Source organism: Athene cunicularia, assembly GCF_003259725.1.
Source record: "Athene cunicularia isolate RWA chromosome 1 unlocalized genomic scaffold, athCun1 chr1_part2, whole genome shotgun sequence".
Taxonomy (NCBI): Eukaryota; Metazoa; Chordata; class Aves; order Strigiformes; family Strigidae; genus Athene; species Athene cunicularia.
In genome coordinates this window covers 42683990-42698081 of record NW_020799092.1, presented here as the reverse complement: position 1 = coordinate 42698081, position 14092 = coordinate 42683990, and the positions used below count along the sequence as shown (strand labels likewise).

The 14092-nt window shown below is 37.8% G+C and overlaps 1 protein-coding gene across 1 annotated transcript in view; it reads left to right on the top strand.

The window, feature by feature from the left end:
• The window catches only part of TRHDE (thyrotropin releasing hormone degrading enzyme), a 213418-nt gene that overhangs the window by 78697 nt on the left and 120629 nt on the right, over window positions 1–14092 (top strand). The window contains exons 3-4 of the mRNA XM_026865004.1: window positions 1270–1424; window positions 7306–7419. Coding sequence (XP_026720805.1) covers window positions 1270–1424; window positions 7306–7419 — 269 coding nt within the window. The remainder of the gene's footprint in view (window positions 1–1269; window positions 1425–7305; window positions 7420–14092) is intronic.

Sequence of the window (14092 nt, the reverse complement as noted above, 5' to 3'; positions counted from 1 at the left end):
GACGTAGACAAGTCCAGAGGAGGCCACAAAGATGAATGGGGGGCTGAAGAACCTCCCTTATCTGGACAGGCTGAGAGAGTTGAGGTTGTTCATCCTGGAGAAGAGAAGGCTCTGGGGAGGCTTTATAGCAGCCTTCCAGTACTTAAAGGGAGCCTACAGGAAAGATGGGGAGGGACTCTTTATCAGGGAGTGCAGTGATAGCGTGAGGGGTAATGGCTTTAAACTGAAATAGGGTAGATTTAGATTAGCTTTGAGGAAGACATTTTTTACTGTGAGGGTGATGAGACACTGGAACAGGTTTCCCAGAGAAGCTGTGGCTGCCCCCTCCCTGGCAGTGTTCAAGGCCAGGTTGGACAGGGTGTTGAGCGACCTGGTCTAGTGGAAAGTGTCCCTGCTTATTGCAGAGGAGTTGGAACTAGATGACCTTTAAAGTCCCTTCCAAGCCAAAACCATTCTAAAAAAAAAAAAGATTTTTCTAATGCATGGATAGACATTTTAATATTGTCATGTCCAACCTCATACCACTGAGAGAAATTCTTCACTGCTTTTTTTTACCTGGTGAAGGACCTTCCCATCATCTTCCCAATATTTTGTCACTTACTGAATACAAAACTGATATAATACTTCTGAAGGTGTGTATGGCAGCATTGTTCCAGCCTGTTGGGCTGAGAGGTGGCTGTCAGCAGTCCTGTTCTCAGAGGATGCATGCTACCAATAGTGGATGCTGCAAGACGCCTTTTTTGTAAGAACTGGTGGTTCTGAACAGTTTGCCATCTTTCTGGTTGTTATGAAACAGTTATTTCTTCAGTGCTCCCCTTAATGTTAGTCCTTGTATACAGTTTGATGTACAGGATGTTCATAAAGGAGTCACTTTAATGAAAAGGTAAAAAATACTTGTGGTAACAGTCTGTGTGACTACATGGATGTGGTACAGTAAACATGAGAAGCAGTATCAAACCCAGAAGTATAATAAATCAACAAGGTATTGTAAATAAGGTGGATTCTGCATAGAAAACTTCAATTAGAAGTACAAAGTACTGTGTTACAGCCATACCATGGTAATTATGTGTGAACAGATAGTGACATAAGATTAAAAAATGCGTATTTTATTAATGTTTTCTAAATAACACTGAGAGCTGGAATTAAGTTTTGTTTTTTACATGTATGTTATTTAAAATGCTTTTAGTGATCATTTATGGCCTTACTTGCAATAGCTGTTCAGCATAGTAGCTCCCACAAGGAGTTAACGTATATTTTTTCTATTTCTAGATCTGTTAGCTGTGCCTAAGCATCCATATGCTGCTATGGAGAACTGGGGACTGAGTGTTTTTGTGGAGCAAAGGATACTGCTAGATCCAAGCATTTCTTCTATATCATACCTCCTGGATGTCACCATGGTCATTGTACATGAGCTATGTCATCAGGTATTAAAGGTGTTCAGATGTTTGATGTTAATGTCAGAAACCATCCGGATGTTCCTTTTCAAAACTCAAAATGAATTTGTGTTGTTCACATAGACAGTTGCAACTTTTATTGTAACTGGAGTCCAAACAATACGGAGATCTGTAAGACATCTCTACAGTGCAGAAACTGGGAGGACTCAAAATGAGGATAGAAGAGAAAATTAGTAGCAATGAACTACTTCCCTATCTTCTTTATGATTATATGTTTCTGTGTGAGTGTGCTGTTGGCATGTAGAGTAATATAGAAAATGATTTATTTCGGAACTATAGCAAATTCATTCTGAGTTTCATGTTCATGTCAAAAAATATTTTGGCTGAAATCAGTTTGGTAGTCATCATCTTCTGCCGTCACATATGCACATCCTTCTGTTTTCTTTTTCTTTTTCTTTTTTTTAGATTTGGTGTTGACCCTCTGTTCACTATTGATGGATAAATGAGTCTTCATGTGTACAGCAACTTTTGTATCAATAAGAAAACTTTGTAAGAAACCCATATTACAATTTATTTTACATTTCTTCCATCTTCTTATCTCAAACTAAACACATTACAAGTGTTTAGTAAAACTGAGTTGAATTCAGATGTTATTGAAGAAATTTGCTCCAGGGGCAGGAAACCCTTTCTTGCACTCATAAGAGGCATAATCATAGCCTTCAGGTTAAAATGAATGAAATCCTACTGTGTAATCATCATGGCTTACATCTGTGACTTTACACAGTGTTCTTTAAAAGGCAATGCAAATTCTGCAAATAAAAAGGAGCATATAAAAGGGAGACTTTGTAATGGAGTTCTGGTAGATGAACCTGGTAATAATAATGTTTGGTTCATATTCATGTTTCACATTAAATCTGTTGAAGAGTATGAAGTCCTCAACTGCAACATGAAATTTTTATTGAAAGTTATTGCTGGTTTGTTCTCAATACGATCATCTGATTTTGTTATATGCTCTTTATTGTGCAATACAATAGAGTAGCACACTGTTCAACTAGAAAAATTACAGTGCCTTAGGAATCAGGTCTGGAAAACACATATTAGGTCATCAAATCCTGGCTTCTGTTAGTATTAGATCCTTTCGTGTGGTGTGTTTTGTAGTGCTGGGTTCAGTGCTTCTGGTTACAGGGTTATGCCACTTTCCTTAAAACCTTTTGATTAAATCTGATGGTCAGTAACTTTTTCCTAGTGTTCAGCTTAAGTCTTCCTTTTTCTGAAGTTATTCTGTTGTTTCCAGTTACTCTTTCCACAACTTTAATATAATTTCCTCTGCCTCCAAAGGAATTTATACTTCAGATGGGGGCAATTATCATGTCAGCAACTTGCCAAGTTTGTTTATTTGATTCTCATTGAAACCAAAGCCTTTTTACATTGTTCCATGAATATCAGAGGATCATGAAGTGGGTGAAAACTATATTTGAATTTATTTTAGTGTAGCAATGCAGTCACAGAGTGCTTTTGACCTTAAAATTGCAAATGAGAAGGTGTACTTGTTGCCTGTGTTAGTATTACTTCCAGTGCTGTTCGCTTAATTAAAAGTATCTTCTTCCATTCATATTGCTGCTGTTTCTGTTTTAGTACCATGCAGATGAGGTCCTTGCTCAGCTGCTTCACTGGATAACTAGACAAGATAGAAAATATTCAGGTGGAAGAAATACTATTTCTACTTTTTAGATGCAGAATTGAGTCACAGAGAATATGGATTGTTCATCTGCAAATGAAGTTTAAAGGGAGAAACTCTTCAGAAAATACAAGCCATAAAGCACTTTCTAGCACCTCCATCACAGTATTGTCTTTAGCCATTTTTTTCTGCTTTTATTTTACCGTATTTGGAAGCCCCTCAAGGAAACTATCTGTGGATAGCACAGAGCAGGAACTGTAAACAATACTAGTTTAGCTGAAGATGTATTGACCTGAGACCAGCTTGGGTCCAGGATCTCTTGCCTCGCTATTTAATTGTTAATTATTCATTGCATTTTTCATCCTTTTTTGCTGTGCATCATCTTCCCTGCTAACCTGGGGTGGCACATAGTACACATAGAATAATTGAGATTAACCAAAATAACTTTTGGCGTAGCCAGAAGTAGAATTCACGTCTCTAGTTCTACTTTTTATTTATTGATTTTTTAAAAATTTCAGGTAAGAGGAAAAGGAACTCTCCTTAAATATGGTTTCCTGAAATACATTTTTGCTTTGTGTGAAGAATTGTATCATTGCCCTATTTCACCTGATTTTAAACCCATGATTTTAAGACTTGCAGAACATATCTGAGCATGTAGCAAACTGATCTGTATGAAACTCTTGTTAATTAGAGTAACACAGCAACTGCTTTGCTAATGTTGTTCCCAAGATTAGAAAAAAATCAAATAAATATTAAGAATTGGCATTGTTACCTTTAGATAGGACTGTTTAAAATTGGAATTCCCAAATCTGGTGGGTATTAATGCTTGAGCACAGTGTTCAGGACAGGTTGAAAATGGAAGACAGCATTGCAGAATAACTTAAGAAATTCTGTGGTTGTGAAAATATGGGTAAAAAGTGTATAAGGAAGAATTTTATGCCCAGTTTCTTCACAGTTGATTTTGAAATGCTTGTCCGGGTATTTATTTTAGGTGTATGTTATAGGAGGGACACATTAAAGTTACAAAGGTGGCTTTAATTTAGTTATTTTGTAGGTTGCTAGTGTCTGATGTTTTAGCTTGAGTGTTGTTTTAGAACGCCTTATGTATTTAATTGAAAAAAAAAAAAAAATTGGAAGGAGTGATTTGACATAAAAGCGTCTTCTCCAAGCCCCAAAACACAAATGAGATATTGGTCAAAACACATGTATTTCTAGCAGCTTAAGCTGATAGCTTGGAATAATTACCATAATCTATTAAAATAATTCTATTAAGCTAGTAATCAGTTTTATTTGTGTATCACAGATAAGTCCCCCCTACAGCCTTTGAAGGGTCATTTGAATTTATGCACCATGATTTTTTGTGATGGTTTTCCCATCTGAGCACAAAACTTGGTGTGAAAGATTGAGTTAGAGGCATGAAAGCAGAAGGAAAATAAAAAAACCCCTTCTGAATCAATGTTTTTTTAATAGTCTGTAAAGAAGGCATAAGGAAAGACTGTCCTTTCAGTGTGTCTGTAAAATAAGTGCCTTCTGTATGTCAGGCTGAACATAATACCTGAGGGAGATGATAAATTTATGTAATTGGTACGTTTCAATTAATTTTTCATTTTCAAAATGAAAAGAAGTAATGATCTTCACTCCAGGCAAATAGTGTCTATATTCAAATACACAAATAAATAAACAATTACTTAAATAAATTAAGTGCTATACTTAATTTTTTTCTTTCAGGCATGTAACACCTACAAAGATATTAGTACCTTTCTGCTGGAAAATCTGGCTTTATTAATTGCAGTCTCTGGGACTGCTCTGTCTCTGACATTTATAACTATCTCGGATACTATTCAAGACTAGTCAAGCAAATTTCCCTATATTTTGATATTGGTATCACATGCTGTTTTAATGCCTGTAAAACACTTCTTCCTTAAGGTGGATAATTAAATGATTAGTTTTAATGTATCATTAGTAAACAAACCCAGAATACTCACAAAGGAGTATAAGAAATCATCTTCTGTCACATCATAAATTAATGTTATTAATTCTTTTGAGTTACAGGAGGATATATTATGAACTTTATAACCTTTATTTTTTAAAATCTGTCTCTGAATAGTCATAGCATACCATGACTGTTACTGGTTTCATATTTGTTCAATAGTCCTCTTGTAATTCAAGAAATAAACTCTGTGCTGTTGTGTTTAGTCTGTTTGTCATTAGAAATCATTTAATCAACCTATTCTAGTATAAATATAGCTTTCATACTCCTCTGGTGGTATGCTACTCTAACATTTGAAATTGGGAAATGTGCATTATCTATATGAATGCAGTTCCAGTGTTTCTTTGTCTTTTCAATTAAATGTTCTTAAAATCAGGATCTATCTCTATTGGTAGGGAGTTAATTTATTGATAGCCTTCAACCAGATTGTGATCACTGAGTGTCCATTAAGTTTAGTTTCACTTAGTGTGTGAATATGACTTTTGTCAACCTCATCTTTTCTCCCTGAATTCTTAAGTTGTGTGTCAGTGCCATTCGTTGTGAAATTTTGCTTCATTCTTACGTTCTAATCCTATTTACTGATCATTGTGTGGCAATCTGGTAATCTGTTTCTGTAGTCTGTTCTTTGGAGCCCCTGTGTTCACTTCACTACAGATACTCATTGGAGCATTGATACTTCCTAGGTGCTGTTCTCACTCCACAAAGACATGCACAGAAACAAGACCTTTCATTCAAGTCCCAGACAAAGCCTTCAAATAAGAGACAGCCTTCAAGAAAGCAAACCTCTTACTGGCCAGCTCCGCATTCATTCATTCCCCACTCTCGCTACAGTGTCAGCAGCAGCCCCTCTGCTCTGACATGAGTCTCTCCCTTCGTAATATTTATTTGGTGCTCCCTTTCTGTGTATTTTCAGAATTTACGACTCCATGAAAGCTAAAAATTATCTCTGTGGATTATGAACTAATCTAATTTCTAATCACATTAAAAAAAAAACAAACCCAAAACAACTGGCAGAGAATTTTCCTGAAACAAAGCTTTGGTGTCTGTTTGGAAAAAAGATGTTACAGAGAATACAAAATATGTTTTCATGATAGTGTATGTGTTTCTGTTCTTACCACTGGTGTTGTGACAATCCAAGTTGCACAGGGCCATTACAATCATTTAAACAGGGTCGTCCATTAGAAAAAGAATTGATGATGCCTGATTTCCTTTGAGTTTTTGTTCTCATTCCTCTTCAGTGATAATCCCAGTTCTGTCTAAAATCCCTGTAACACTCACATGTCCTGTACTGTGACAGGTTTGAGGCTGTTGATGGCTACTGAGCAGAGTATCTAATGGCCATATTCTTGCTTTGACCTCAGTTTAGGTCCTTCTCCTTTTTTCAGCTACTGATCTTCATGTACTTTTATAAGAGTTTAATTGTCTTTGAGATCTCTGCCATTCTTTCTAAATTAGACTGAAGTCAGTGAGGAAATTCAAGAGCGACCTGGGGGGGAATGGGAAAGACAGTCATCTCAGGTAGGGTTCCTTTGCATAAACATGAGAGGCCTGTGCCATTTTAGATACCCTCTGCCTCTGGTTGATGTTCGGGAAGGCTTCTGTTACCCCTGTATGAAATTTCTGAGGCCTGTGTGGGTAACTCACATACCCTAGGATGTTCTTTAAGTGGCCTTAACTACTTGCTTTTAGGCATCTGAGTCCTTCTCACAGAGAGAGATGGCGTAATTGTATAAAACTGCTTTCCTCAGGGAACCAGCCAATGAACGGAGCATCAGTAGTATTGTAAATCTTAGTGGGCAGACTTTGTGGAGGAAGAAATGATAAAATTTAGGCCTGGGATATGGAGACGGTGTTCCCAGTTTTTCAAGATTAGCACTATACATCGTGAGGTTTCCAGGTAATGAATCACATTACTCAAGTTAGAAGCCTTATTCTGTCCATTGTGTATGTTACTCCCTTAAATCTACATGAGCATCTACTTTAGATGACTAAAGTAGACACTGCAAATTCTCTCTGCAACATTTCTTTTCCCTTGCTTGTGTTTTTCTAATGTTTTGCTTCAGTAACTTGTGCATCCTGTGAAGGCTTAATTCATTAGTACACGAAAAAGTAGTTAATGAGTTTCAATGGGTGGTCTATATACTATTGTTTTTATTAAACCTTGTGAGAGAATGTATCCTGTATAAATAAGATGGATGCAAACATGGTTTCCTAAATGTTGTTTATTTGAACTTTCTTTGCAGTGGTTTGGTGACCTTGTGACTCCAGTTTGGTGGGAGGATGTGTGGTTGAAAGAGGGTTTTGCTCACTATTTTGAATTTGTTGGGACAGACTACCTCTACCCAGGGTGGAATATGGTAAGTCAGTTTTATTTTGTTATTTTGTTTATTTTGTTATTTGCTGTTATACTCTTGCTTTTGTTATAGGCAGGGATTGCTGGAAAATATCAAATGATGCATGCAAATATCAGATGTCCAATGAAGCAAAATCACTAGGTGTGAAATAATTTGACAGCATTCCAGAAGTGTAATCTGCAATTTATTACAAAAGAAATAAGGCCATGTCTATCATAACCCAACATTAAAGTAACTACTGTCTCTCTGCTCAGAAACATTTTAGATTAAAGCGGTTATGATTTAACATGGACCATTTTTGAAAATATTTAGAATATTGAATTTTATCCAGAAACACAAGCTAAATTGGAAAGAAATGTTTGGATAAAACATATTGTAAAACTGAGCATATTTTTTTCTTACAGTATTCTGTTCTCCTTTCTCCAAGTTTACTCTTTTTATCTTCCTGCTATTATTTGGCCACTACATGTACATACTAAAGTAACATGGGGTAAATGAATTGAGAGTCTAGGTTTCAGTATGATTTTCAGCTGTACACAGTAGGACATGTTTTGCCAACTGGTGTGCAAATACTGAAGCTGTCTGAGGGCAAACTGGGAAGGTCATGCTGGGACATTGTTTTGGAGTCCTTGCATTGTATCATATCATACCTAGTCAGGTCCTAGTTTATATCAACCGCTGTAGTCTGGAAATATGATGCTTATAAGAAAAATAAGAGATATGAGACCTTATGACAAGGAAATTGGGTGTGAGACCATGTTGAATGTTGCTATATAGATTTTATTGTCCATTGGAGAAATTTTTGTATTTATTATCCTTTTGTGTTTACATATGTTTAATTTTGTGGCAAAATATTTGTTATAAATGCAGATTGCCTGATAGACATGTGCTGTAGTTTGAATGTTCTGCTTAAACTCTTGCATACTAACTTCTGGAATGTTTGTTCCCATTTCTGGGTAATTTCTTGAGTATTCTTATCCCATTAACTTTTGTGTGCCATAAAATGAAGATGTCGTAATTATGAGGTAAAGCTAATTTTTAAAAATAGTTGTATACAGGTACTCTGACTTTAGGTTTGCTTCTTGTGAAATTTGAATTCTTTGCAGTATTTTAATTTTTTTCTTTCAGGTGTCAATTTTGGTTTATAATTGCATTATGAAAAGGAAAATAAATCTGTATCTGAACTGACATCTGTCTTGCATAGGTAGGCTTGTTGGGTTTACCTGGCTTTGGATGTATTAAAACTCATTCTCTTCATCTTTATGAAAAACACATCCTGAATTACAATGTAATGATTCTAATTATGAATGCAATGAAATCTGGCAGGCCTTTATGATTTTAGCATAGTGAAATGTCAGAGATGACAACGTTTATACACTGAATTTTATCTTCAAATCATCAGTCATTTGTTCTTTGCATAATCAGTTTAACAAATCCAGAATAACTTTGCTTTAGAAGTCATTTGGAATGTAGAGTATTTGCTTGAAGTTTCTATGGAATGAATATAATGTTCACTGTTATGCAAATGACATGCCCATCACGTGAAATCCCGGCATTTTAGCAGAATATAGGCAAAACGAATGGGTTGAACAAGGTATGACAGTTAAACTGGAAAATCAGACACGTGCTGCATAAATTAGAATTAACTACAGTAATATTGCTGTGCCTGAAAAAATATTAATCTGTCAAGTTTTTCCTTAAATTAAAAAGAAGGTAAACATAAACTTTTCATAAGGCTTTGGATATCATTGGCCTCTGATATAAAAATACTATACTGACATATTTAAATAATTAGAAAATTGGTAGCAAAATGGAACACTTGATGAGTTAAACATTTAAACATGCTGCATTCTTTTGCAGACTAGAGTAGGAATCAATACTATGACGTTTCAGCCTTATTACAGAGATTGTAGGAAGAAGAAGCAAAGTTACAGGCACTGGAGTTTGTCTTGCTGGATATTTTTGTTACCAGTATAAAGTGCATTTCCTGCTTAGATCATACTGACATTTGTAAACTTGAAAAAATAAAAAGTGAGCATTTGTAACAAGAAAAACTGTTCCAAACTTTTTTTTTTTTTTTTTTTTTAAGTGAAGGATACAGTACAAGCTTCATCAATTGTTTACAAAAACAAGAACTACAAACCTTATCGTCTGTAATGATGGTTAAACAGAGCAATATTCCAGCATTTTGTGTGGTGTTTTGCCAGCAGTAATTCATACCTACGAAATAAAAATAAAAGATACGGTGGTGTATAATACCATAGCTCTTTGCTTCAGGAAAACAGAGTAATATGCCAAAATCCTCTTTCTTTCTAAAGAATTGGGAAAATTAGACAGTTAAATTCTTTCTCTTGTAGTTCCAAGATATGTTACCCTTGAAAGTTTCCTCAAGAAGCCTGTGGACTAAAATGTCAAATTCAGCTTATTTTCACCTTATTAAAGACTTTTTTGTCACATTTTCTTTTGGATAAGCATAGAATCAGAAGGCTGGTAGTCAGTTCCAGAAAAAGGTCTTTTGTCTGGATATGCATCTTGGGCAGTATGGATACATCTGAATCAAATGGATCTATCCACAGCTTTCTACCTAACTTGTTGGATGCTTGTAGGCTACAGGCACATGACCTTTCACCATTAAAGCTCCATAAAGCCCTAAAGTTTTGCTACTATTTGTCTAAAGATGCTTCTCTTTTAGCAGAGCTGGGCATTTTTCAGTGTGCATCTTATTTGACATTCACAGACTTGTTATGCCTGAACCTGAGACTCTTGAGGAGGGCTATCCATTAGGCATGTTCACACCATTATAACTTAAACCAACAGCACTGAGATCTGCACAAAGCAGAGCGCCATGTGTTTTGTCTGAAAGCTGTTTTCTGGCTTTCGTTTTTTCTCTTAGGTTCTTTATCTTGCTTAAAAATTTATTCCTCTGCTGAGTTTCTTGATTTTATCAGGCTCTTCTTTTACCGCAGGACAGATGGATGGATAACAGTATTGACTGAACTGCCATGGAGCTGTAACACTTTATTGAGCATTCCACCAAGTCTAGAATTTGTTGTCTTGTCTAGAAGGTGTTTACATACTTCATCAGGCTTGCATAATCTTCATGAGAAAAGAAATCTATTCCTTATTAAACCCTTGATGTCCTTATGCCCTGGGTTCTCCTATTAAAATCTTGGGTGAAGAACAGAACAAAGAGTCATTCTGATGGAGGAGTCCATTATCCATTGCAGTTAAAACAAGATGCATCAGAACTCTCCCAGTGAAGTGGACAAAGTTTTGGTGGTTTTAAGAAAGGAATGTAAGATTTCTCTGCTGAGATCCTTCATGGTCCCACCACTAGACTTTATATTTTTTTCAAATTTTAAGTTACTCCAGATCAAAGCTAGAAATTCTCATTTCCTTCTCTCAGCTAAAAAATAAGTCCCTGCATGTTGCTTTTTACTTCCTGAAGGTAAAGCTACCTTTAATTTTTCAGGAAATATGTGCCTACTATACAGTCATTAGACATTTGCTATGGAAATGAATACACTATTCTTTCCATTTCAGCCTCTTTCACAGCCTAGCCCCCAAAATGAAGAGTTTATTGAAATTCTTATTCTGAAATGACTCAAATTCTTATTTTAAAATCTCATTCTTCAAGGTCTTGGAAGGTTAAACAATTGTTTCTATGTTGTTGGGATGGTTTTAAAAAGAAAGCTGGTTCTGCAAACTCTTCCACCCATGGATCAGAGAATTTCACTTGATCATGTGTGCTCTGAGTAGTAGAGGAGCTAGTCAGCGACCTGCTGCGTCACACAGACACACACAAGTCTATGGGACCGGATGGGATACACCCGAGGGTGCTGAAGGAGCTGGCTGGGGTGCTCACCAAGCCGCTTTCCATCATTTACCAGCAGTCCTGGCTGACAGGGGAGGTCCTGACAGATTGGAAATTGGCCAATGTGACGCCCATCTATAAGAAGGGTTGGAAGGATGATCCTGGAAATTACAGGCCTGTCAGCTTGGCTTTGGTGCCTGGGAAGCTGATGGAGCAGCTCATCCTGAGTGCCATCACACAACACATGTGGGACAACCAGATGCTCAGGCCCAGTCAGCATGGGTTTATGAAAGGCAGGTCCTGCCTGACAAACCTGATCTCCTTCTACGACAGAGTGACCTGCTTATTGGATGAGGGAAAGGCTGTGGATGTAATTTACCTTGACTTTAGTAAGGCCTTTGATAGCGTTTCCCACAGCATTCTCCTGGCAAAACTGGCTGCTCGAGGCTTGGATGGGCACACGCTTTGCTGGGTAAAAATCTGGCTGGAGGGCCGGGCCCAAAGAGTTGTGGTGAACGGAGTTAAATCTGGTTGGCGGCCGGTCACGAGTGGTGTCCCCCAGGGCTCGGTGTTGGGGCCGCTCCTGTTTAACATCTTTATTGATGATCTGGACAAGGGGATCGAGTGCACCCTCAGTCAGTTTGCAGATGACACCCAGTTGGGTGGGAGTGTTGATCTGCTCGAGGGTAGGGAGGCTCTGCAGAGAGACCTGGACAGGCTGGAGCCATGGGCTGAGGCCAACTGGAAGAGTTTCCATAAGGCCAAATGCCGGGGGCTGCCCTTGGGCCACAACAACCCCCAGCAGCGCTACAGGCTTGGGGAGGAGTGGCTGGAGAGCTGCCAGTCAGAGAGGGACCTGGGGGAGTTGACTGACAGCCAGCTGAACAGGAGCCAGCAGTGTGCCCAGGTGGCCAAGAAGGCCAATGGCATCCTGGCTTGTGTCAGCAATAGCGTGGCCAGCAGGGACAGGGAAGGGATCTGACCCCTGTACTCGGCACTGGGGAGGCCGCCCCTCGATTCCTGTGTTCAGTTTTGGGCCCCTCACTACAAAAAGGACATTGAATGACTCGAGCGTGTCCAGAGAAGGGCAACGGAGCTGGTGCAGGGTCTGGAGCACAGGTCGTACGGGGAGCGGCTGAGGGAACTGGGGGTGTTTAGTCTGGAGAAGAGGAGGCTGAGGGGAGACCTCATCGCCCTCTACAGCTCCCTGAAAGGAGGTTGCAGAGAGCTGGGGATGAGTCTCTTTAACCAAGTAACAAGTGATAGGACAAGAGGGAATGGCCTCAAGTTGCACAGGGAAGGTTTAGACTGGATATTCTGAAGCATTTCTCTCCAGAAGGGGTTGTTAAGGGTTGGAATGGGCTGCCCAGGGAGGTGGTGGAGTCCCCATCCCTGGAGGTGTTTAAGAGTTGGGTTGACATAGCGCTGAGGGATATGGTGTAGTTGAGAATGGTCAGTGTTAGGTTAATGGTTGGACTAGATGATCTTCAAGATCTTTTCCAACCTAGATGATTCTGTGGTCTGCGTGTAAATTCCCTGGCTCTTGCTATTTCATTACTTAGGAATTAAGTTTCTGGTTTAGAGGCTTATGGTATAACAGTTTGGTTGTCTGTACTGAAAAGCAGCAGCATCTGGATGAGAATTCCTGAGTTGTAAGGTCTTCGACTGATACAAGGTAACCTTGCCTCTGTGGAAGATACTTCTGCTAGTTTTAGGATCAAAGGAAAAATTATAGCAGAAAACTACATGCTGATAATTTCCACTTCCTAGTCCTGTCTTTTCTCATCTTACCCTGCTTACCTTCCTCCTTTCAGAGGCCCATTTTCTGCCATATATTCCATCTTCCTCTCAGCTTGTTTCTTTCATTTTCCTGAAGTCCTGTGTGGCTTTGTAAATGAAGGAATTCAAGTGAGGTTTACAATTTCAGGAATTTATTGACTGTTGTTTTTCTTCATTATTTTCTGCTAGAAGTAACACTTTTTTTTTTTGTCCTTGAATGTCTGTGGTATTGGGGTAAATTTTGAGGACTATGAGAGCAGGAATTACTGGCATGTAATTTTCCCTTTCATCCATCAGATGAGCGTCAAATACTTTAGCTGTCAGCACCTGGCTTGATACTGAGAAAGCATTCCACAAAGGCCAGCTGCTGTCTCACTTTTCTTTATTACTTAAGAGTTAGCTTTGCTGACAACTCTATTGGCTGAGTCAAGGTGTAGTACATCAGTGATAGTTTTGAATCTTCTGCCTTCTCTATCCATTGAAGTTCTGAGATAAGTTCTCCCACTTTCTTGTGTACTTAGTACTTTTATATTTAAGGATGGTCGTATTTGCCAGAACTTTTTGTGCTGTTAAAAAATTGTGATTGAAGTAGTTCGATTAAAAGATTGAAGTAGTTCGATTATCTCTGCATGGAAGGGCATCTTTCATCTTAATTAAAGTGAACCATGCTTCCTTCACACTATTAGATTCCATAGTCTAAATGATCCTGCCATTACTACAATCAACTGAAAATAATAATGAGATTGCATATCAACATTTCTGTTTTAAAAATACATGCTGCAAGAAATTACCTGTGCCTAAAAATGTTAATAGAAAACCATTTAACTTCATTATATTAAGTATTGTGAGCGTCATGTAATATGCTGCTGAAATTCTTGATAAATGATCTTAATTGTCTATCTGTCTCCTTGGTTGAAATAATACAAGTGAATACAACCATTTAGACACATGAATATTTTTAATGTGCTTTGACTCAGATTGTCTCCTAAAGCATTTGTCTCCATCTGTAAAGTTTTTTTATGCATTGTTTGATTCATAGAAAACCCAGAAAATAATTTTAATTTTTGAAGTAGACTTAAGACG